Source organism: Peromyscus maniculatus, chromosome 1, assembly GCF_049852395.1.
Source record: "Peromyscus maniculatus bairdii isolate BWxNUB_F1_BW_parent chromosome 1, HU_Pman_BW_mat_3.1, whole genome shotgun sequence".
NCBI lineage: Eukaryota > Metazoa > Chordata > Mammalia > Rodentia > Cricetidae > Peromyscus > Peromyscus maniculatus.
The window spans coordinates 77,969,782-77,995,753 of NC_134852.1; the positions used below are offsets into that span (position 1 = coordinate 77,969,782).

Sequence of the window (25,972 nt, forward strand, 5' to 3'; positions counted from 1 at the left end):
GCCTGACATTTCTATTCTGTCCCTCCTTGCCTTATCTTCTTAAAATCTGAGCACTGCACTTTTCTCTTCCTGCAGTGGACTCTTGCACTAAAACTAGGCAGGGGAGGGGAGCTCTTGCCAGCCATGCCTTCTTACTTGCACTTGACAGATAAATCCCAATGGCCAGGGCCACAGATGGGGGCCAAAGGAGAGGTCAGACAGTGGCAGGCCCTCCCTCATCAAACGAGAGAAGAATGGCTGTCCCGGCAGGAGCCCGGCACCTTGGCCCAATGCCAGAGGTTGGGGTCAGAAGAAAATCATGTTTTTCATTTTCTAACTTTATTATGATTTAGCAGACCAAGATGAAAGCAGTTGAAACCGTGTATCTGCCCCTCTCCTCTTATCCTGCCCCCCCTTGGGTTCACACCCACCTCATCATCTTCATCCACAGGTAACTAGAAGCTGCCATCTTGTTCCTTTCTAGGGGGCCCATCACTGCAGGGACAAGAGCTGTATAACAGGAAATCCTGCCTTTAAGCATTGCGTAAGCCTGTATTTTAACATATCAGAATGGGAATTACTCCATCAGAGCGCCTTAGTAATCCAGTCCCTGAAAGTGACTCAGCTTCCTACACAGGAAGGGATCTGACAGCAGATGCTTCTACTTCCTGCTTGGTCAAAGTGTGCCCCACGTCCTCCCTTGGGTCCTTTTCTCTTTTATAAAACGATGCATTTGGTGACACGGCTCAAGACAATTCCCATGATATAAGAACTCTTGTCACTGACAGCATGTGACTGTCAAGTTATTCAAAAAGTTGTCCTCCAGCAACACCTGCTGTGGTTGACCTAAACACAGACCTGGTTACTCCCCCAGACCAGAGATGATAGCTGGCCTCTGTGCCATTGGATGGGCCACAGTGCCATTATTGAGGATGGTTGGGAGTAAACACAATACTAACACCTACAGTTTACTGGGCACTTAGTACATCAATCAGGTGCTGTCACTGAAATAGATCTCAAGGATGCCTACATGGCAGACATTGTACTAAGTGATTTAAACAGGTGCCCTTGTTTAGTCTTGACCCACATCTTACAAAATAGACAGGATTGCATGCATCTTACAGATGAATAATTCAAATCTTAGGAAATGTCACTTGTGTTAGGTTGTGTAGCTAAGGAAGAGGTAAAGTAAAGGAACAAGATGGTAGCTTCTAGTTACCCTGTGGATGAAGATGATGAGGTGGGTGTGAACCCAAGGGGGGGCAGGAAAAGAGGAGAGGGGCAGGGACTACCTCCTGGTAGTCAAGTTTCCCTATTCTTGTTCCCAATATGCTACTAGGCCTTGGTTCCTGTATGCCTGTCCTTACGAGTCTACTCCAGTGTGCTGCGTGGAGAGGTATCTCCCCCCCCCCCCATAAGTCCACTGAATAGAATGATCGAAACTTCATTACACTGTAATATGCACTCTCTCCAGGACTTGAGCCCAGATTTTTTGCTTAACACAGCTGGTACCCATTATGTAGGCTTCCCTTACTGTAAGAAGAATGTAAAATCAGTCATCCATTCTCAGCCGGAGAGATACGGAGAATATGATAGGGGCTGGGGGTATCCCATCATTCTCCTTGAGAGTCTTGCTAAACTTAGTGTCTAATCTTAGTATTTAACTAAACTTGCAGCTGATTCTTCCTCATATCCAGTAGGTTAGACCAGGTAACATTACAGGTAGCATTCATCCAGCACTTTAGTGTAGGCTCTATGAAAAAAAAGACAGTGAGTTCTTTGAGGTGGTGTGTCAAACACATTTTCATTTTTGTTGGCTTTTTTCTGCTTTTCATGTTGCCCATCAGTTACCAACTTGCCTTTTGTATGGCAGCCTTGCTGCCCAAGTCCCTTCTCTCCTAACAGGGAAGGGAAACACCCTTGAGCAGCACACAGGGATCTTTGAGGACAAGACAGTAAGTAGATCTGGAGCCTCTCAGGTTAGAAAACCAAGGCCGAGCCAGGTGACTCAGCTTTGGCCCTTTGTGAGTCATAGGCAGCAGGTTCCTGTTCCCTTGCATTGCCTGACCCACTCTCTTGTGCCAGAGACTAATGACAGGATGATTGGCAAAGTAGACATGACTCACCAGGCAAGGGAGGACCTGCTGGAGAGGGACAGAGTGTGGGAAAGAAACTGCTGACATGCTGCTGCTGTTCAGACTGGGCTGCAGCCTTCATGCCCTGACACCATTGTCAGGCTGCCCAGGGACTATTTACCTTTAGTCTCCCCGGATTAACGGAAGAGAAGACAAGAGGTGTTAATGAAGCTCTGCCTCCAAAAGCAGAATTGCCAGCCCCATGGAACTTTCTCAGAGTCACTCAGCTCATCTTTCCTTTGAACTGTAATATTTACGTCCTCCTAAGACTGCTCTTCTCTGGAATGTGGCTTTGCCCACATCTGGTTGCATCATGCCTGTTTTCTGCAGATATCTGCTCCTTTATTAGTCTGAGGCTCACTTAGCTCCCTTAGTCCTGAGTGGGCTCTGCTGCTATCTGGCCAGTTAACGATGGGGCAGGGATAAACCACCGTGTCCAAGCAGACAGGAGGAAAACCCTCAGGAGGCATGTTGGGGAAAACTGCCCTCTGGGACTTCAGGTCCTCTGGTTCTGACTTCAGTTGTTGGTTTGTCGGTAGATCCCAGGAAACTGTCGTCCAGGCCAGTAAGGAAACACACTTTAGATGTTCTCTTGTTAGAATACAAAATTCCAGTAGTCATTAACTCTATGTGTGTGAAAGGGATGTGATGCATTTTTCGTAGGTAACCAACATGGCTTATTCAAGTTAACCGTTAGTGTTTGTAAATGAAACATTTATTTTAAAAGTTATCTTCTGAAAATATTAATGTGAGATGGATCCTCTTCGCAGCCCCCATTTGTCAGGGAACTGGATGCACAGGGAAATACTAGCTGCCAGGCTCCTCAGCTGAAGCAAGGAAACAAGGTTGTTTAATTTGAACCCTTCAATAAACCAATTAGAAATAATCCTAATATTAAGTCAGCAGCAACAAAATTCAAACTTTTAAATAACCCAGAACTATAGAATGTCAATTATTTTTCATATTTCTGTTCAGTTTTTATCTTTACACACACATATGTAAACATACAAAATAATATAACACAGTGAGATCATATGCCATTATAAGAACATAGAAATGTGACTTTGAATTTGTGTGCTATTTTTTTGTTTCATAAATATTTTATGTTGATAAATTTCATAATTTTAAACAGTGACTACATATTGTTCCTCAGAGTTAACATTCCAAGTGGAGACATTTTGCATTGATTCAGTGGGTAATATGAGCCTGAGGACCTGAGTTTGACCCCCAGAATTCCCATGGTGGGAAGAGAGATGCACTCGGGGGCACACACATGTAAATGTAATGCATTTTCAATGTTGTTTTAAAAAACAGTGTGTGTGTGTGTGTGTGTGTGTGTGTGTGTGTGTGTGTGTGTGTGAGTGATGCCAGGGTGTGGGCACACACATTCCACCACAGCACTCATGTAGAGGTCAAACAGTAAGTTTCAGGGGCTGATTCTCCTGGCACCCCGGGTCTCAGGAACATCATGAGATGGACACAGCAAGCACTTTCATCAGCTGCGCCATCTCCCAACTACATAGTTTTTAAAGCCTAGTATTGCTAACACTGAAGTTATTTAGAACTATATTTTTTAAGAAAAATTTTGGCGCTGGGTGTTTACCTCAGCTTCCTAAGACGTCTTAGTATGCAGGAGGCCATTGATTTGACCCACAGTAGGGGGAAAATAAAAAGACAAAAGGAAAAAGAATTTGATCCATTTTTATGTATGTTCCTAGGCAAGTCTTCAACATTTTAGAGCTTTAAAATTATTTAATTTCCAAGAGAGTGGTATTTATGTTTCACCACTAACATATAAATCTAAGAGTTTTACTGTGTGAGAGTTAGCCCAGAATGTTATTTTCAATAATTTCTAATTTAACAGATACCAATTACCAACTTTTAGAATGTGGAAGTTGACTTAGTTCCTCTTGTTCCCAGGATAACTGTATGGCAATTAACAACTGTCCTAGTTAGAGTTTCCATTGCTGCAATGAAGCACCATCAGCAAAAAGCAGGCTGGGCAGGAAAGGGTTGATTTGGCTTACACTTCAGCAGTGCTGTTCATCACTGAAGGAAGTCAGGACAGGAACTCAAACAGGGCAGGATCCTGCAGGCAGGAGCTGATGCAGAGGCTATGAAGTGATGCTGCTTACTGGCTTGCTTCCCTGGCTTGCTCAGCCTGCTTTCTTATAGAAACCAGGACCACCATCCCAGGGATGGCCCCACCCACCATGGGCTGGGCCCTTCCCCATCAATCACTAAATGAGAAAATGCCTTCCAGCTGGATCTCATGGAGGCATTTCCTCAACTGTGGCTCCTTCCTCTGATGACTCCAGCTTTTGTCAAGTTGACACAAAACCAGCCAGTACAATAACTGACTACAGTTTATCATTTCACAGAACCTGTAACAGTGGTTTGCAAGTATTTACCCATTGACTCATTCTCACAACCTGACAGGGAGGTACAGTTCCACTTCCATTTCATAGATGGGGAAACAGATCATTAATTGTCCAGAGGCTCATGGCTAGTGTACTATCAAAACCAAGCTATGGTCCCACTGGCTCTGAAGTCCCTAAGACAAGTCACTCTATTATTCTACTTCCCCTAATAAGTGTTGGTCATTTGCCAGCTGTGTGCAAAGTTCTAGGTGCAACTGTGGGCCACTAGAGAGTAACCTCTGCTCTTGAGGGTCTTGGGACGTAGGAAGGCAATTAGACTCCAAATCAAATCAGTGTATAAGTAGGCAGTTACAAATTTGGCAAGGGTTGTGGGTTGGGGGAAGCTGGGAGCAAGCATAGCATCTCACAGGGGTCCTTTCTTTCTCTAGCTTTGGTCTAGCGGGGCAGAGGGGTCCTGGAAATTTTGGATGGAGGCCTTTCAGAAACATAAGGGAGATGTGATAGACTGGATGAGTGGAAGAAAGACACATGGGAAGAACATTCTAGGCAGAAAGAATGCATGTGTTCTAAAGCTATAAAGACCTATCCTTTCACTCAGGGATGAGAGAACAGACCTACTCACTGTCACAGGATCCCAGAGTGAGTGGAGGGCAGGCACAGGGTGACCAGAGAAGTAAGCAAAGCTCTCATCATCCAGGGAAGTCCTACAAGTGTGTTAGCTCCAGGAGACTCAGCACAGAAAAGTGGGGCTCCAGATAGGCTAGAGTCATTGTGGGCAATAGGACTCCAGTGGAACCTTGCCCAGGTAGAGTCTCTGCACACAGCAGCAGATGTGAATTCTGCCTAGAGCCTTTCTAGGAAGCCCGAGTAATTGCCAGGCACTTTTCATAAGGTCAATTGACACAGCTTGAAGAGACAAGCACTGGAGATCACTGTCAACTGGAAAAGAACTTGACCTCACACAGACTCCCAGAATTAACTGACAGTTCAGTGAGTTATCACATGATTAGTAATGATTCATAGACTGTCCCTTACAGAAAGTGGCAGCTGGCTCATGGGACATTGATTGAGTTTTGGGATTTATGGGAACAACTTCCAGTCATCACCTGATATGAAAACACAGTGAAGAAAACTCCACGATCTTTTGACTTGTCCTAGAGACCATAGTCATCTGTTGTCTAATATTAGAGTTGGGGTAGAAAGATGGGTACCTTTCCTGTCAAGGTGAGCTGGGCCCAGTGAGGGCTAGACTCAGGAGGGGTTGGCCTGTGGGAAGAACCCTACAGCACAATATGTAGCAATGGCAGGTAGAAGAAACAGTCACTGCCCTAGGATAGTGAGACCCACAGACTTAGAAGTCTGGGGTTCGAGAGGGGTCCTAATGTGCAGCAGAATGTGCAGAAACCCCTCAGGAACTTGCTATAACGTGGACATTAGGGTACATTGTAGAGCTGCTCATTGGGAGAGAGCTAGCTCACTGGGGGCCCCAGGCTGGAGGGATGGCCTGGAATTCCCTGGCTGCTAGAGGAACCTGGATGACTTCACTACAAACTCTCTAGAACCTAGAAGCAACATCCCTTTCTCTAAATGTATCTCCTCTGCCTAGGGCCAGCTGGCATGGGGAACATATCATGGGATTAGATTTATTTTTCCAAAGCAGGCAAAACGATAAGTTTGAAAGGGAGAGGCGTTAAACCTGCATACAAGAAGCCCTGCAGGCAGAGCAAATCCTTAGATACCCCCCCACTAGGTAGGATGGTAACGAAAGCCTAGGTCCCCAACTGATCTGTTATGAAAGAAACCCCCTGATTTATTTGTATTGAGCCATGTAGTTTAGATGTATCTCCCAGATACATGTTCTTGTATAGTAAATATTTCAAATGTTTTGTCTTGGTGTATAGCTTGCATTGTTTTTCTCTCACTGGTATTTTTGATGAGTAGGCACCTCCAGTTTTATAATCTACTTGGAAGCAATGCAAAGAGTAGTTCATTCATGCTTATGACTCCTTTACAGCTTTCCCTCTGTAATAATTAGAGTTACAGCCTTGCACCTACCACAAAGACTCAGTCCAGTGCCTTGGGTAAGGTAGCTGTTTGTCTCTGTTGTATAGGGCAGCCTAGGACTGGACCAGCTCTAAAGATCAGTTGGCCTGACAGGTTGTTCTTGTCATCCCCATCTTTAGCTAAAGAAGGAAGAACAAAATCAGGGCATGTAGCCTTGTCTGTTGGGAGACGACCCCAATCACTTCCACTCTATGTTATGTGTGTGGTGGGACATGGCTGCACCCGGCACAAGGGAGGCTGGGAAATGATGTCTCACCTAGAGGGCAGCTGCATGCCCGGGTGACCTGGGCTGGGAATGGAAGTTTGGGACTAAGAGATGAAATGAATGCATACTTGGGGACACTTCGATACCCATCAAGGACATCTTTAGGAGATACCACATTTTTTGTCGTATATATTTTGGCTTTTAAAATCTCTAAGTCTGTACTGAAATTCTTTGAGTATAATTTTTATGAATATATTTTATATGTTTATATATAACTTTAAATGAGTATAATTGCAAATGTGTTCTGAGAAAATTGTTTTAAATTTTTTTTTCCTTCATGCAAGTTACTTGCTTCTCAGTAGGAAGTATGGGAGGTCCCCCCTCCTCCTGTTTTTTTCTTTTTTTACTCCTGTTTTCCAATAGCTATAAGCTCAAGCAGTTACAGTTGTAGATTTTGTTGTTGGTACTGTGTGTGTGTGTGTGTGTGTGTGTGTGTGTGTGTGTGTATGCCATGTTGTGAGTGTGTGTCTGCTGTGTTGTGGGGTGTGTGTGTCCACATGTGCACATTAACAGTCACAGCGTCTCTCAGAGTTAAGTGTCTGTGCCAGGCATATGGTCTTACTTGACTGCTTGCAGCAGCCATGACTTCCAGTGCTTTGAGAGTTTGAATCTACAGTGGTTCCTTTCAGGATTGTTCACAGGAAGCAAAGAGCTGCTAATGATTTCCCTTGTGCTTTATCTTAAAGGCATAACCAGTTCCTTGGGGGCTGAGTTTGTAGAGTTAGTTCCAAAGAAAACACCCAACAGTAATGTAGACAGACACGTTTACCTGGCCCTAGACCCAAATTATAAGGATTGTTTTGCAGTTACCAGACTGAAGTTGCTTGTAGATAATTAACTTAAATATAATTTTGGCTGTATTATCACTCCTCTTATTCAAAAATACATTCTAGATTTAGTCAGCAGCTCATAGTTTCTGAGTGTGTGCACGAGAGCAGCTCTGTGTAAACTGGACATGTCCTTGCTGGTCGCTGACATTTTCTTCCTAGAGAACCCGTCCAGCTAACCTCACTGTTACCAAGGCAAAGAGGAACCTGCAGAGACCAAGTAGTAAATACATGTACCTGCTTCCAGAAGAATCGCAGCTAGACATGCTGAAGAACTGTTGATCGGGTTTATTCATTCGGCTTAGTATCTTGAGGCAGGATCTGTCTGTGTTGTCCAGGCTGACCTTGGACTCCTGAACTCAAGCCATAGTCTTGCCTCAGAGTCTGAAAATCTGGAAGTAGACAGGACCTTGTTTTAATAGTTTTTGTTTTTATAAACTTTCAGAAAGTCTAGAGTTAAACTGAAAGAGGATAAAGTCTTAGTGTGGGAGTCAGTAGGCTTCTCAGAACCACTAAAAAGTCAGTGGATCATCATCGACCCCTAAGTGACAGAATCACCATTGTGATTTTTCTAAGGTCTCCTTTCCTCCTTCCTTCTCCTCTCTCATTCCCTTCCCCTTTCTTTCTTAGTCTCTCACCCTTTCTCTTGAGTTTTTATTTACTCTAACTGTATGTGTGTCGGTATGCATGATGTGTGAGTGTGTGTGTATACATGACATAACGTGTGGGAGTGAGAGGCCAACTTTATAGAGTTGATTTTCTCTCCCCCATTTTTATAAGGATTCCAGTGTAGCCATAAGTTTTCTCTGGTCTCACACAGCTCTGTGGTCCCATAGCCACTTATAAAATAATCACTCAGAGGTTTAATATTATTTACAAATGGTATGGCCTATGGCAGGCCTTTTGTTAGCTAGCTCTTATATCTTAAATTAACCCATTTCTATTCATCTATGTTTTATCACGTTCTGTGGCTTTACCAGTCTGCTGGCATGTTGCTCCTTGGGCAGCAGGCTGGCTTCTCTCCAGACTCTGCCTTTCTCTTTCCTGTCTCTCTCCTTGGATTTCCCGCCTGCCTCTAAGCCATCTTGCCATAGACCAAAGTAGCTTATTTATTAGCCAATGAGAGCAACATATATTCACAGCATACAGAAAGACATCCCCCAGCTTTCCAGAGATTGACTTCAGGTCACCATGCTTGTGTGGCAGGAACCTTTCCTGGCTGAGCCACCTTGCCAGCCCTGGCTTTCTTTTAGAGCAGTAGCACAGGAAGATTTAAACACAGGTGTCTTTCCATTTTAATATTTTGTAGCTGTCCTTTCCACTTAAGTATCGGTGAACTATTGTAGCAATTAGCCAGTGCAAAGTTTCCATTCTTCTCCTTGTGTAGGCAATACATCACAAGGATCTTTATAAGACTCCAAGTCAGGGATCCAGCAACCTCTTGTACACTGAACAAAATACAGAAACGAGAGACTCAAGCCTAAACAGAGGTCTTGGTAACGACTATGAGTTAGAGAAGACAAAGCAGGAGCAAAGTGGAGGAAGAAAGAGGGGAAGGGACAGTCAGGACCCCTCATCAGCACAATGAGACTGTAAACTAGACAGACACTCGCTGGCCTGTTCCCCTCAGTTATGCAGGGGAGTTAGTTCTTGCTTCTCCGTGTAGTGTCTGGAGGAAATCTCTGTGGCAGGCACCAAATTTAAGGCTCACAGCCAAATTGGAACTACCATTTCTACTAAAGGAGGATGCAGAAGATGCTTTCAGGTCATTCTGAGATCTTGGCCATGGACAAGAGGATTTCTCAGTGTCTTACACAAAAGACATTATTGGAGATGATCACATTCCTGAAGAACCAGATTTGGATGACAATGGAAGCAGGAAATGGGGCAGGCCATGTAACTGCATTTCCTGTGCAGCAGCAGCATATGTAGGGTGACACTTGAGCATGGCACTGGCTGCTGCAGGCCTGACATCCCAAGGAAAGCATCAGACTGAGGACACCCGCTTACATCCTGATGCTAAGAAATAGAGGTGTCCCCACCGGCTCCCATTTAGACAGTATCACTGGCATGTATGGTAGTGACTTTCCATGTTTGTCTGTGAGGGCTGAGTACTGACTAACCTCCAAAGTGACCTGCCCAGTGCACTAGAGTCAGACAGAGGTGACTCTGTTACTCTGAAATTTGCCAGAATTGTGTTTACAGCTACTGCAGGTTGTATCTTTAAAAGCCTTACCAAGAGGCCAGGAGAACGTGACTTCTTTTGAGCTAAAAGCCTGAAATGGCTCAATGACTTGGAGGATCAGAAGTAGACTCTCTCTCTCTCTCTCTCTCTCTCTCTCTCTCTCTCTCTCTCTCTCTCACACACACACACACACACACACACACACAGACACACACAACACACACACACACACACACACACACACACACACACACACACACACACACCTTGAGAGATGGTGGGAAGACTGGCTGGAAGGGAACTGGATTATTACGGCCCATGCCTGGAGCTACATGTTGGCATGTGGAGATCTAGTAGACAGTTTTATACTTGAGGGCTGTCATCTGAGGAAGACTCATCTTCAGGAGAGTTTGTTTTTGTTTAATATTGTTTTGTGGCAGCCTCTGGCTATACAGTTTAGATTGGCCTTGAACTCGAAATCTTCCTGCCTGACTGTTTATTTGTTTTGATGTATATTTCACATATTACCCAACTCACTTAAAATGTGAACTTAAATGCTTTTTAGTATATTCTCTGCTGTGTAGTAGCACAGTTTTTGACTATTTCATTGCTCCTAAAGAAATGCCGTAACCCCTCCCTTAGAAATCACTTCCCATTCCCTAAGCCAGTGATGCCACCCCCTCCAGCCCACCCCAAGGCATCTCCAACCAACTTTCTGTCTCTATGGAGCTGCTTGTTCTGAATGTTTCATATCCATGAACTCATATAGTCCATGCCATGTGTGTCTAACCTTTTGCCTAAGTCTTCAAATGTCAAGTAACATGAATCCTTTCAGCTTTCTAGGAGTGACTGGCAGACCATGTGCACTCTATGACAGTTTGAAGACTGTCTTCCCCAGCAGCACCCCCTTCCGGCCTGATCAGCAGCAGTGCTTGGGGGCTCCGACTTCGCTGTGGCCGGTCACTTTTGTTAGGCTGTACTCTAACACTCAGTGCTGCGAAGGTGGCCATCTGAGTTTGTTTCTTTCACGGCCCATAGTGTTGAGCGTCCCTTCTTGTGCTTATTCGCTATGTGCATGTCTCGGGTGAAATGTTCGTTCAGATACTTTCTAAAGATGGGCTATTTTGTCTTGTTATTAGTGGGCTGTAAAGGTTCTTTGTATATTTGAAACATAAGTCCCTCTGTGCTGGATGGTTTGGGATGTCAACTTGGCACAAGCTAGAGTCATCAGAGGAAGGAGCCTCAGTTGAGGAAATGCCTCCATGAGATCCAGCTGTGAGGCATTTTCTCATTTAGTGATCAATGGGAGAGGGCCCAGCCCATGGTGGGTGGTGCCATCCCTGGGCTGCTGGTCCTGGGTTCTATAAGAAGGTGGGCTGAGCAAGCGAGGAGAAACAAGTCAGTAAGTACTCTCCATGTCCTCCATGGCCTCTGCATCAGCTTCTGCCTCCGGGATCCTGCCCTGTTTGAGTTCCTGTCCTGACTTCCTTCAGAGATGAACAACAATGCTGAAGTGTAACCCAAATACACCCTTTCCTCCCCAACTTGCTCTTTGGTCGTGGTGTTTCGTCGCAACAATAGGAACCCTGACTAAAACACCCTTATTAGACACATTTTTTTTTTCTGACACTTTCCTCTATTCTGTAGGTTCTTTACTGGTGGTGTCCATTGATGCACAGAAGACTTTAATTCTGATCTATTTTGATCTGTCTTTTCTTTTGCTTATGAGTTGGGTGCCATATCCGAAGGCCTGGCCTGAGACAAGGTCACCAAGATTCACTCCCATATTTTATTCTAAGAGTTCTATAACTCTGGCTCCTACATTTAGATCTGTGTTTCATTTTGAGTTCTTCTTGTTTTGGGTATCAACAGAGGGCTCTAAGACCCCTGAATCTGCAATCATTGAAGTTTGATAGCAACACCCAAGGAAAGAGTGTAGTGGGCATTGATTTAGTTTAGTTTCTAAGTCTGAGCTGTGTTTTCCAGGCTGTGTTCTTCTGTGTCCTTTCCATCTTCTAGGACATTGTTTCTTTGCTTGGCTGTCTTTATTTTGTGTTACCAGACATTAGAGTTCCTATTGTTTTCCCAGACCTGAAGTCACTGCAAGGATTTACTCCTGTGTAACTTAGAAGCTGCTTGAAGAAGTGTATTTCTCCCAAGACAGAAAAATCTGTGCTGCTTTGAGTTGTGTTTTAGGAGTGAGCAACTTATTTTATTAGTGATTATTAAACAATATTAGAAAAAAAAAACCCTAACTTCCTGTATTGCTATTTGCTCCCAGCCCTGGTATTTTAATTATTGTCAGAGCCAATAATACTATAAATCTGCCAAGGTGAACTTCTCAAAAGATATGTTTGTCTTTACATCTGTAACTAGCTCTGATTTTGGATGATGAGCTCAGGCCTAGCAAAAGGTTTTAGCTCGGGTTGATTTCCAAAATCGGTAAAAATTGGAGATAAACTCGAATGAATATGTTTACTCTTGTTTTGATCTGTGCCTAGGTGTGAAAAGGTGAGTAGCTTTGTCCTGGGTGGTGGGGGAGGTATGGGGGGGTCAAGCCCAGGCCAGAGCCTTGCCTGTGTGAGATAAGTGCTCTATCACTGGGCTGCATCCTCAGCTAGCACACCTCTGTCTTGACTTCCTCTATAGGAAATTTTGTCAGATGACAGAGCAACCAAGCTTGACTCTTCAGTTACTTTACAAATAGGGTGTTGCCATTTGTCAACACCCCCCACCCAGCTGTTTTATCAATTGTCACTGCCCTTCCCTGGTTCAGACCACATCATCGCTGGGTCATAATCACCTTGAAATCTAGGATCACTCCTTCATCCCTTTCTTCTGTGCAGCCCCCAAGCCTACCAGAGAATACATATGTGTTGGTGGAAACAGTCGACCATATTTGCATGATTTGGCAGCTCAAGTTAGAAAGTCTAGTGGAATGATAATCCATAAAGAAGATCACTTTTCTCCAAGGGCGCAGCTGTGCAGGTGTGGTTCTGACCAGGTCGGTGTTCCTCTGGAAGGGCACTTCTCTCAACACCAGGCACAAGGTTGTAAAATCTAAGGACAGTGTGACCCATGTTCCTGACTAAGTATTTACAGAGAAAAATCAAAACAGTCTCAGTTGCAAAATGCTAGGATCAAAATGGCCATAACCTCAATGGTGAGGGTCAAACTTATGCTGGTGATGTCATGAAGGGCACATTTCCTGGCAAACAGGAAGTGGTTGAACTCTCGGAAATGGCAGTGTGCTCTTGTATGCTGACAAGTTGACTGGTAGTCTGTGCTAGGCAGGGCCCAAGAAAGACCAGCAGGATTCGAGGGTTTGTGTCATCAGTCAGTCCCTTCAACTTCTTGGGGGGGGGGGAGGGGCGGGGTCAAGTTACCGAGGGTTGAATTCTTCTCCAGTAGCCAAATGGCTTAATCATTTCACACAATGAAGCGTCAATAAGGACAGAGTGTGGGTTTCCAAGAGCTTCCAGTAGCTCAGCATGTGGAGGTTCCTGGCGGATGGTGGACCTGGAGAGAGAGTAAATGCTGGGTGCCCTTCTAACATGCTTTGCTCTATATCTCTTCTGCATCGTTGATAATAAACCAATATAAGTCCATTGTTTCCTGAGTCTGATGGGCCACTCTCACAAATTAAGTATACTAAAGGAGGGTTTTTGTGGGCCCCCAAATGTGTAGCCAGTTGTCAAAAGCACAAGCTCAGCAACCTGGAGCTTGAGATTGACATCTGACCTGGGAAAGGGACAGCAGATTTGAGGTCGAGCCCACAGTAATTTCAGCCTTGAGCTGGGGGAGAGGTCGCCCAGCAGGCAGGTGTTCAGTGCCGCAAAGCTATGAGAGGAGTGTTTGCACCCCCTGGTCAGGGATGTCTCTGGGTTGTCGGGGCAGCAAAGGGAAGGAGCAGAACCCAAGTCCCTTCTCAGTGCTGTCGATCAGCTTCCTCTCCCACTCTTTCCACCCCCCCCCCCCAGGCATCTTTCCAGGACTTATCCTTGCTGAGCCCAGTATCCATCCTTGCCTCCCAGCACCCTGTAGTTTGTTTTTTTCCTCTTCTAGTTAGGTTTCTTTCTTTTTCTTTTCCTTTTATTGAAAATATATTCATAGAATATATGCTGACTATGGCTTCCCCTCCCACTGCTCCTCCCAGTTCCTTCCCACCTCCCCACCCCTCTGAATTCACTCTCTTTCTGTCTCTCAGTAGAAGAAAAACAGACTGCTAAGAGATAATAATATAATTTAAAAAATATGATAAAACAAAACTAACACATTGGAATTGGACATTTTTATGGTATCTAAAAAATATGTATCCAAGTTACTTGTTTTAGTCAGGCTGACCTTACCTACAAGGCTTTTTGGTTCTCAAGATGGGAGACCTGTCTATTAAGTGCAGCACCTAGCACAATGCTTCACAGATAATAGAGTCTCCCTAAATACAGTTATTAGCATGGAGCCATGCCTGATGGCAAGAATTAGTAATCCTAGCTATTAGGAAGCTAAAGCAGGAGGATCACAGGTTCAAGACCTGCCTGAGTTACAAAATGCATGTAAGGCAAGTCTAGGCAACTTAGTAAGAACTTGCTTCAAAGTAAAAAGGGGGCTGAGGACAAATCTCACTGTAGAGTCCTTGCCTAACGTGAGTGAAGTTCTCAGTTCAATCCCTACTACCACCGAAATACAAACAGATTACTGACATGACCTCCTCGGAACTCCTGCTCCTTATCTCCCAGGAAATGTCTTAGAGTGCTAGTGAAGTTTTATGTACACATTGAAGCTTTCAGGGGGTTGACTTTTGATACTTCGATGTTGTAGAACCTATTGAATAATTTTTATGTCACGAGTGATATAAGAGGAAAATAAATATCTGTAATATCCACATGTATGCTTCTCGAAATATGAAGAGAAGCATGTTAAGCTTTGGTCTTCTGTTCCTTAGTCTAAGCACTCCTGGGAGCACTGGATGAGTTTTTCTTGTTAAATGCATGTAGGACTGTGGGAGCCAGTGTACTCCCCTTGTTATTTTCGGGGTCCTGTGTTAGGTGTTTTCAAGGACAGTGCTCGACATTATCACAGTTCTGAGTGCTGATTTGACAAGTCTAATGCATTCTTTTCTTCATTTGTCTAGAATGTTTCAGTCATTTAAAGAATGGTTCTGGTTGGAGAAATTCTGGCTTCCTCCAACAATAAAGTGGTCAGATCTCGAAGATCATGATGGCCTCGTCTTTGTTAAAGCTTCCCATTTGTACATGACAATTCCCTATGCCCTGCTTTTGGTGATCATCAGACACTTCTTTGAAAAGTAAGTAGTGTTTATGTTTCCTCTCTCCCCGACCCCATCTTTGCTAACTTTACCATAGCCAAGTCTAAGATCTGGTTCTTCTTTTTCCCCCCTTTTTCTTTTTCTGGAGCTGAGGACCGAACCCAGGGCCTTGTGCTTGCTAGGCAAGCACTCTACCACTGAGCTAAATCCCCAACCCTAAGATCTGATTCTTAATGAGTCTCTTGTTCAGAGGCTGCAGATTCCTATTGAACCTGTGCAATAAAGTACACAGAACATTATTTGCAAGCTGAAGAAGAAGAATTAGGGGTGTGAATATCACTGGGTGCTTTATTTTTACAGCAAAAATAAAACAAGGTTGAGACAGAGTGAGTGAGGGTAGATGAGGCATATGTGGAAACATAACAGTGAATTGCACTGATTTGTACAAGTAGTACTACTAAGAGCAAAATCCCAGAGGGACAGTGCTAGAAAAATCTATTTCTTGAAGATGAGATGTCATTCTAGAATGCCTGGAAAATACCAGAAGTGACCCATTAAGGAGCAAATCAAATACCTCTGCATGGCATAGTTTAATTTTAAGTTGTATAGCTCACCTTTCTTCCTAAGCATAAGGAAAACATAACAACATTAATTTGTTTTATCAGAAAACAGTACTTGAGTTAATTTATATGGATATTTCTTCCAACCTCATATTAAAATTGTATTCGTGTTCTGATAACAGGAAGCAACTGTTCATGTGTAGTTTCTGTTAGTTCATTTGAAACAAACAAACAAACAAACAAAAAAGCCTGCTTATATGGCAAGAGCTGGAAAAAGTTAAGACAGCCTGATAAAAAAAATCAAGTAGTCCAAGACCAAATGTAACATGGACCATGTGTTTATATCTGCAGGGTCCTTGTCTTGAGAGTTTGTTTGACCAGCTCTATCTCATGGGCTTGCCCAAAGGTTTCTGTACAAACAGTAGCTTCACCTGGTTAAAAATGCACTGTTGCTATTGGGAAGATACCCTAGCCTGCCACTAAACTGTGGCTGAATGCATTGGAAAATGTCCTTCCCTTAAAAATACTTCTTTTTATTTATATGTACCTGTTTACGATACCTTTTTCCCTCCCTTAAAAATATTGATTCTTATTTATGTGTATGTGTTTACAACACATGTGTCTTGGTGCCTACAGAGGCCGGAAGAGGGCACTGGATCCTCTGGAGCTGGGATTATAGGTGCCTGTGACCTGCACTATGTAGGTGCTGGGAGCTGAATTTGGGTCCTATGGGAGGGCAGCAGCAGCGCTCTCAACTGCTGAGCCGTCTCCCCAGCCCTCACCCTTCCCGTGTTACAATTTTTACAGACACAGTCTGAATTTCCAATTAACGCATAAGGGAAATAAAATTTGCCCTGAACAGCCAAATTAACAAGTGACACTTTACTACCTAGAACTGTTCACTATTTTTGGATCGTATGGATGACCTTTCCTTATCCCTATTGCAGATTTCGTGTCTTTCAGTAGGCAGCTGTTGTTTCCAATCTGATCAGGGCAGTGAGACAGGATGTTTTCTTGGTTGCCGGAGCATTGCAGTGGTGGAGAACCAAGTCCCTATGTCTATGTCTTGCCTGGCTAACAGTGAGGAAGAAATCCCTCTTTTAATTCCTAGGTCCATTCTTGCTTCCTCAAGAGATGAAGTGTAGTCCTTATCTTCTAGCTCCTGTTCTGGTAATTCCCAACAACTCATCCTTAATTATTTCTGGTATGTAATACTACAGAAGCATACATCTTTCTGTGTGATAAAGAGAATATTTAACATGGCAGAGAGAGATCATACTTCGTTGTGATAGAAGTTTATATTTTCCTTGGGATTCTACATTATTTGTTATAAATTAAACCACTTATATACTAAAGAAAATATTGGCTGTTCCTTGCATTTGATGAGAACTTACAGTCAAGATGGTATAGAAACCATACGTAGTCTGCAGGTGAGAAAACAGGAGGTTAATGACCTCAAGCTCTCAGTGGTACTCAAACAGACATGCCATGGCATCACATTCCAGGGTGCTGGCTTGAGTGGGTATTTTTTTTTTTCTGGTTTTATGGATGTTTTTGGATCTCATACTATAATGCTTCTGATAGTGGAAGAGAGTGAGCAAATGCCTCCTGGGAATCAGAAAACAGTTTGGAAAGCTCACTGCAAATGTGAAAACTTCTGGATTGCCTAACACTTCTGACACGTTTGATACTGTCAGACTATTTATTTATTTATTATTTTGGTTAAGATTAGTAGTTTCTGGTTAGTTTGCTTTCTACAAATTCTTTATTGTGTTTGAAGTAAGGTATCAAAGAGATCTACTCCAAGTTCAACACATGAGATGGACAGTTTCACACAGTATAGAGTGTAGGCCTGGAAGCCCAAGGCAGAGGTGGAAGATGGAACACCAGGTCACTTCTTCTACTTGTTGTACATGGAGGAGACTCCCCACTTCTCCCCTTTCCCAGTGTCTCACAGAGTCCTGAGAAATCCATCTACATCTCAGTTTTCAGGAGCTGAGAAAAAAGGACCCACTGTTAACTCACTAGAGCGGATGGAAGTGGCCTGACCTCAACTTCACACTAGAGCTGAGAGTCTGATGATGGTGTTCTTCCTTTAGTCATGTGACTCCAGAAAACACCTATGCTATGTGCATGTATTGTTGGTTGCTTAAATGATGTGACACTGTGAGAACTCCTTTCCTTCCTTGAGAAAAATCAACAGAATATGGTCTGTTTGCTCTGCTCTCTGTTCATCTGGCACATACTTTCTTTCTTTTTATATGTCTCTGAACGTCATGGGCTCTCTCCAAAGGAACTTATTAGTCCGTCTGGAAGTTGGAATACTTACATTTTTTAAATCACATTATTTTATGAAATTTTTACTTAACTTCTGTATTTAAAAATGAAATAAAGGACTTATCATCTGATAATTCATAACCAAAGTTCTAGATTTCAATTAAACATGGAAAATTTTCTAAGTACTAGAGGAAGATGGACATAGACTTCTTATTTCTTCTCCTCCTCCTGTGCTGATTCTTTTTCTTTCTTTCTTTGGGGTGTTTTTGAGACTGGGTCTCATGTAGCTCAAGCTGGCCTTGAGCTTCTTATCTAGCTGAGGATGACCTTAAACTTATGCCCCTCCTGTTTCTGCCTCTCCAGAGTTGATATTAGAGTCAACCTGGGCAAGCACTCTACTAACTGAGCTACACTGAAATCACTAAGTTTGTGACTGTGTATGTGCATTTGTGTGTGGATTCATGTGTGTGTGCAAATACATGCACTCACCAGTGGAGGCCTGAGGCCAATGGCAGTCTTCCTCAGTTGATTTCCACCTTATTAATTGAGGCAGGGTCTCTCAGTTGAACCCATAGCTTGAATACACAACTACTCTATCTAGCTTGCTTTGGGGATGGCCTGTGGGCATGTCTGGGGGATTTTCTTGATAGTTAATTGGGAAGGTGGTACTGGGATCCACAGGAAAGCTAGCTAAGCACCAGCCTGGGAGGGAGCCAGCAAACAGCTTGTTTGCTTCAAGATCCTGTTTGAGTTCCTGTAACCTGCTTTTTGGTTTGTTTGTTTGTTTGTTTGTTTGGGGTTTTTTTGTTTTGTTTTGTTTTTTGTTGTTGTTGTTGTTTTTTGTTTGAGACAGGGTTTCTCTGTGTAGTTTTGGTGCCTGTCCTGGATCTTGCTTTGTAGACTAGGGTAGCCTCGAACTCACAGAGATCCACCTGGCTCTGCTTCCACAGTGCTGGGATTAAAGGAGTGCGCCACCACCGCCCGGCCTTAGACTGTGACCTGTAAGCTAAAATAAACCCTTCCTTAGTTGCCTTCAATCATGGTATGTCTCAGCCTTCTGAGCACTGGAACTGCAGGGAGGGAGCAGACAGCAAGCAGGCAGGAAGGCAGGCAGCAGGCAGGCAGCAGGCAGCAGACAGCAGGCAGCAGGCAGCAGGCAGCAGGCAGGCAGCAGGCAGGCAGCAGGCAGCAGGCAGCAGGCAGCAGGCAGGCAGCAGGCAGGCAGCAGGCAGGCAGCAGACAGCAGGCAGCAGACAGCAGGCAGCAGGCAGCAGGCAGCAGGCAGGCAGCAGGCAGGCAGGCAGACAGGCAGCAGGCAGCAGGCAGGTAGCAGGCAGACAGGCAGCAGGCAGGCAGCAGGCAGGCAGCAGGCAGACAGCAGACAGCAGGCAGCAGACAGCAGGCGGCAGGCAGCAGACAGCAGGCAGCAGGCAGGCAGCAGGCAGGCAGGCAGCAGGCAGGCAGCAGGCAGCAGGCAGGCAGCAGGCAGGCAGGCAGCAGGCAGGCAGCAGGCAGCAGGCAGGCAGCAGGCAGGCAGGCAGACAGCAGGCAGCAGGCAGCAGGCAGGCAGCAGGCAGGCAGGCAGGCAGCAGGCAGCAGACAGCAGGCAGCAGGCAGGCAGGCAGGCAGGCAGCAGGCAGCAGGCAGCAGGCAGGCAGCAGACAGCAGGCAGGCAGCAGGCAGGCAGGCAGCAGACAGCAGGCAGGCAGCAGGCAGGCAGCAGGCAGGCAGGCAGGCAGCAGGCAGGCAGCAGGCAGCAGGCAGGCAGCAGGCAGGCAGGCAGCAGGCAGGCAGCAGGCAGCAGGCAGACAGCAGGCAGCAGGCAGGCAGCAGGCAGGCAGGCAGGCAGACAGCAGGCAGCAGGAAGGCAGCAGGCAGGCAGGCAGCAGGCAGGCAGCAGGCAGGCAGCAGGCAGGCAGGCAGCAGGCAGGCAGCAGGCAGCAGGCAGACAGCAGGCAGCAGGCAGGCAGCAGGCAGGCAGGCAGGCAGCAGGCAGGCAGCAGGCAGCAGGCAGGCAGCAGGCAGGCAGGCAGCAGGCAGGCAGCAGGCAGCAGGCAGACAGCAGGCAGCAGGCAGCAGGCAGGCAGCAGGCAGGCAGGCAGGCAGCAGGCAGCAGACAGCAGGCAGCAGGCAGGCAGGCAGGCAGGCAGCAGGCAGCAGGCAGCAGGCAGGCAGCAGACAGCAGGCAGGCAGCAGGCAGGCAGGCAGCAGACAGCAGGCAGGCAGCAGGCAGGCAGCAGGCAGGCAGGCAGGCAGCAGGCAGGCAGCAGGCAGCAGGCAGGCAGCAGGCAGGCAGGCAGCAGGCAGGCAGCAGGCAGCAGGCAGACAGCAGGCAGCAGGCAGGCAGCAGGCAGGCAGGCAGGCAGACAGCAGGCAGCAGGAAGGCAGCAGGCAGGCAGGCAGCAGGCAGGCAGCAGGCAGGCAGCAGGCAGGCAGGCAGCAGGCAGGCAGCAGGCAGCAGGCAGACAGCAGGCAGCAGGCAGGCAGCAGGCAGGCAGGCAGGCAGACAGCAGGCAGCAGGAAGGCAGCAGGCAGGCAGGCAGCAGGCAGCAGGCAGGCAGCAGACAGCAGGCAGGCAGCAGGCAGGCAGCAGGCAGCAGGCAGGCAGCAGGAAGGCAGGCAGCAGGCAGCAGACAGCAGGCAGCAGGCAGGCAGGCAGGCAGCAGGCAGCAGGCAGGCAGCAGGCAGCAGGCAGGCAGCAGGCAGGCAGGCAGCAGGCAGGCAGCAGGCAGGCAGGCAGCAGGCAGGCAGCAGGCAGCAGACAGCAGGCAGGCAGCAGGCAGCAGGCAGACAGCAGGCAGCAGGCAGGCAGCAGGCAGGCAGGCAGGCAGACAGCAGGCAGCAGGAAGGCAGCAGGCAGGCAGGCAGCAGGCAGCAGGCAGGCAGCAGACAGCAGGCAGGCAGCAGGCAGGCAGCAGGCAGCAGGCAGGCAGCAGGAAGACAGGCAGCAGGCAGCAGACAGCAGGCAGCAGGCAGGCAGGCAGGCAGCAGGCAGCAGGCAGGCAGCAGGCAGCAGGCAGGCAGCAGGCAGGCAGGCAGCAGGCAGGCAGGCAGGCAGCAGGCAGGCAGCAGGCAGGCAGCAGGCAGGCAGGCAGCAGGCAGGTAGGCAGGCAGGCAGGCAGGCAGGCAGCAGGCAGGCAGGCAGGCAGCAGACAGCAGGCAGCAGGCAGCAGGAAGGCAGCAGGCAGGCAGGCAGCAGGCAGGCAGCAGGCAGCAGACAGCAGGCAGGCAGCAGGCAGCAGGCAGCAGGCAGGCAGGCAGGCAGCAGGCAGGCAGGCAGGCAGCAGGCAGCAGGCAGCAGGCAGGCAGCAGGCAGGCAGGCAGCAGGCAGGCAGGCAGGCAGCAGGCAGGCAGCAGGCAGGCAGGCAGTAGGCAGGCAGCAGGCAGGCAGGCAGCAGGCAGGCAGCAGACAGCAGGCAGGCAGCAGGCAGGCAGCAGGCAGCAGACAGCAGGCAGGCAGCAGGCAGCAGGCAGCAGACAGCAGGCAGCAGGCAGCAGGCAGGCAGCAGGCAGCAGACAGCAGGCAGGCAGCAGGCAGCAGGCAGGCAGCAGGAAGGCAGGCAGCAGACAGCAGACAGCAGGCAGGCGGCAGGCAGGCAGCAGGCAGCAGGCAGGCAGGCAGCAGGCAGGCAGCAGGCAGCAGGCAGGCAGGCACCATGCTCACTTGGCATTTATATGGGTCCTGAGAATCCAAACTTATTTCTCACATTTGGCATGGCATGTGCTTTACCCATCGAGCCACATCCTCAGCCCCTCGTTTGAATCTTTTTTTTTTCTTCCATTAGTTACCCATTGAGGTGGAGCCTCTCTGTTGTCAGTTAGGTGTTGACACACAGTTCCTCTGTTCTGCCCACCTAGCCTTCCAGGCAGCTGGGAACTGCAGCTTGGACCACATTCCTAGCTGCACACACTAGTATTTTTAAAACTCAGCTTTATTGAGGTTTCAATTTCATACAGATCATTAAAAGTTTGATACAAATAGTCACACTACCATCACCATGATTGTGATAGGTCTATCAACCTGAACAGTTCAGTTTATTCTTTTCTACTTACTATCCTTGGCAATCTCTGTTTGCTTTCTAGGATCATAACTTTATATTTTCTAGAATTATTTATAATTGGAATTATAGATTTTAACATTTTGTATGACTTCTTTTATCTAACAAGCATTTGAGATTCTTTTTCATGTATGATGCATGTGTATGAAGGTATCAAGGTTTCCCTATTATTGCTGACTAATCTTTGAACATATTTATGCAACATACAAATATTTATATTTGAACTAGTTGATGTGAATTTGTGCTGTTTACGGTGTTAGGCCATTGTGAATAAAAACACTGAACATGGGAACATGGCTGAACATGTGCTTTCATTTCTCTTGGGAAAGATCTAAAATGTTTGCTTTTAAGTGACACTGTATGTGCCTACACCATAGGCTGTCACTCAGCAAGAGAAGGGAACAGACTTCCTGTCACATGCTATGACATAAATGAGCCTCAAAGCATTATGGTTGGTTAAAGAAACTGGAGCTGAGTAATTATATATTATCCAATTCTGCTTAGTAAATATCCAGAAAAAGTTAAAATATAAAGATGGAAAACAAGTTAATAGTTGCTTGGGTAAGTTTGAGAAGAAATGGAAAGTCATTGAGTTATATACTTGAAACAAATTGAACTATTTTATATGTAGAAAAATCCATAATAATTATTTTTAAAGACATAAATCAAATTAGAGGATAATCAATAGACTAGGAGAAGATGTGTGTAAATTATCTTATGAAGAATTTAAACTCGGAATATGAGATAAACTATATGACTCATTAGTAAACAAATAAGTGGATGTTTTAAATAGGCAAAAGTTTTGAGTCAAAAAATCTGCAAATAAAAATTCAGCACATGAAAAGCTAATTAATCATCAATCATTGGACTAATGCAAATTAAAAACCACAGTGGGGAAGGCTGGGGAGATGGATCAGTGAGTACAGTGGTTCTGCTTTGGCACGAGGACCCAAGTTCAGTCATGAAAATGTCACCTGTGATGGTATGGTAGCACATGCTTATGGTCCCAGATTAGGGAGGCAAAGACTAGCAGACTGCTGGGGCCTGCTGGCCGGCCAGCCTAATCAGTAAGCCCCAGGCCTGTAAGAGAATCTGCCTCAAAAAACCAAGGTGGGTGACTCCTGAGGAGCCACACCTGGGATGCTTCTCTAGCCTCCACAATCATGTGCATGTGCACTCAGACACATCTGTGCAACCACATGAACATAAACCACACACACATGCTCACAGACGCATGCACACATACACACAGTGCACACAGGAAGTTAACAAAGATGTCAGAAGTAAGGGACTCTGAAATTATTCTCTGCATAAAAACAGTGAAAAGACCAGCAAAACTATTCAGAGTCAACATTTTTATAATTATACAAAGATTCACAATGACACAGGGAGTATTGTCTAAGAAAAACAGTTGAGTCCTGACAAGAACGGCAAGATTTGTGGAACTCTAGCTGCCTTTTCTATCTCTGTGATATCCCTGAATAGCTCTGAGCCCAAGGCAGGTGTCAAGGTGCACTGCTTTAATCCCAGCCCTTGGGAGGCAGAGGTAGGTGGATCTCTGTAAGTTTAAGGCCAGCCTGCTTTGTATATAGCTAGTTCCAGACAAGACAGATACATAGTGAGACTCAAAAACAAAACGGTGGTGGCACACACCTTTAATCCCAGCACTCGGGAGGCAGAGCCAGGTGGGTCTCTGTGAGTTCGAGGCCAGCCTGGGCTACCAAGTGAGTCCCAGGAAAGGCGCAAAGCTACACAGAGAAACCCTGTCTCGGAAAAAAAAAAAAAAATTAAAAACAAAACAAGAGCTCACATGTACAATGAACCCTTGCAGTCTGACTTCCACTGGAAGGAGAGAGTTGGAAGTCTTTCAAAGCATTATTAATAGAGAATGGTCATCACCTGATTGTCTAGTAAATACAGGCCATAGAGTTGCTGTTTGTATTAGCTTTTCTCAGAGTTTACCCAGGGTTTATTGTTTTGTTTTTTTTAAGAGTATTTTCCTGGGAGTATGGTTATCAGAAACAATTAAAGATAATCAAATTCCTTGGGAAATAATAATTGGTTCAAAAATTAGACTAAGCCAAAAGGTCAAATGAAAAGCAGAGAATTGAGATGTCTGGAAGGGTGGGGCCATGAAGAACTATGATACGTCCTTGGAAACCTTGAAGGCCAATTTGATGTTTAACGTTTTGTTCAAGTGCAGGCAAGATTCCAGGTGTCCCTAAGCTCTCACCTCTACATGATTTTGATGCGCTCTGTAAACAGAAAGTGAGCACTGAGGCAGAGTCATGGTGCCTGGCTTCGAGTGGGTGCACAGAGCCGCAGCAGCCTGAGAGCCTTGTTGGCTCTGGGCGTTGAAGGAGGACTTTGTCCAGTCATTAGCGGGGTGGTAACTGAAAATACTAGGATCTTCAGCACCCACACAGGACACAGGACAGCACATACAGTTCAGGCTTTTTAAGTGACTCAACACACAAGTAGGTGAACAGGACAAAACAAACTGTGGTGGAGAGGCATCTGAGGTCTAGAGTCCCCGCCTACCATGCAATGAATCCTGAGCAGATATGGAAATATTGGAAAATCATGGTCCATACACAGAAGACGGGGTCTTTGGCGAAACCCAAGTGTTGGACTGACTGGACAAGGAATTTAGAGTTTGCTGTTTGAAAGATTTTCAAAGAATTAGCAGCAACCATGCTTGAGAACAAAATAAAAACAGGAGACCAGTATCTCACCAAATCACGATAGTAATAAAATAATAGAAATTATAAATCAAGACAACCAAATAGAGGTTGTAAAGTCAAAAAGGAGTGTGACTGAAGTGAAAAATAAGACTGTCAAGGGTTTTGATAAGTTATACTACTTATGGGTATTAAAAATCTACCATGTTAGTATGACCATATTTTCATTTGTAAAACTTTTTATATTCTTTGTTTAGTTGCATAAAATAATAACAATAAATATCTGTTGATTAGAACATAATATATAGAGACATGATTTGCATGATAATACAAGGGGAGAAATAATGGAGTTTTTGTATCCTATTGAAAGTAATTTGCTATTAATTTGAACCAGGATGTTATAAATTAAGATGTATATTATAATCCCTGAATAACCACTGAGAAAATAATTTTAAAAATTGTAAAAAAAAATGATAGGAGGCTTTAAAAAATGGAATACTAGGAAATATCTAACATGAAAGAGGATAATAATAAATTAATGAAACAAAGGATCACACACACACACACACACACACACACACACACACACACACACATGAAAAACAAGTAGCCAAATGTACTGGGGGATGTCTTTCTGTATGCTGTGAATATATGTTGTTCCCATTGTTAATAAATAAGCAACATGCCAGCAAACCAGTAAAGTCACAGAACACATGGTAAAGCAGATTAATAGAAATGGGTTAATTTAAGATGTAAGATCTAGCTAGCAAGAAGCCTCTCATAGGCCATACAGTTTGTAAATACTAGTAAGCCTCTGAGTGATTATTTTATAAGCAGCTGTGGGACTGCGGGGCCGGGCGGTACCTGAGAAAACTTCCGGCTACACAAATGGCAAGTAGAAATCCTTTCTAATTAGTAATTAAATGTAAATGGATTAAATGCTGTAATTAAAAAGTATGGCTGGGAAGAAGAGACAGAAAAACACACTCCACCTATATGGAGCACACAAGAAACACACTCCAAGTTCAGTGATACTCGTAGGGTAAAAGGAAAAGTATGGGAGTGCTGTCCACTAATTCAGTAGCCGAGAGAGTGGGTGGCTGCCCTCCTCGGACACACTGAACTGCATCGATCCTAAAAGTGTTAGTACAAAGGATGCTCTTAGAGGATATACTAATTATAAACAAGGTTGTGTATAGCAATAGAGTCCTAGGACATGAAATAGAACTGTTACTATAAAAGGGAGAAACAGGCAACTCAACACTAATGGGTTTGTTGTTGTTGTTGTTTTTCT

The 25,972-nt window shown here is 45.4% G+C and overlaps 1 protein-coding gene across 3 annotated transcripts in view; it reads left to right on the forward strand.

Moving 5' to 3' along the window:
• Cers3 (ceramide synthase 3) overlaps positions 1 to 25,972 on the forward strand; it is a 105,070-nt gene that overhangs the window by 19,316 nt on the left and 59,782 nt on the right. For all 3 annotated transcript variants that reach the window (XM_042277746.2, XM_076544574.1, XM_042277749.2), the window contains one exon: positions 14,968 to 15,141. In XM_042277746.2, the coding sequence (XP_042133680.2) occupies positions 14,969 to 15,141 (173 nt within the window). In that variant the 5' untranslated portion in view covers position 14,968. The remainder of the gene's footprint in view (positions 1 to 14,967; positions 15,142 to 25,972) is intronic.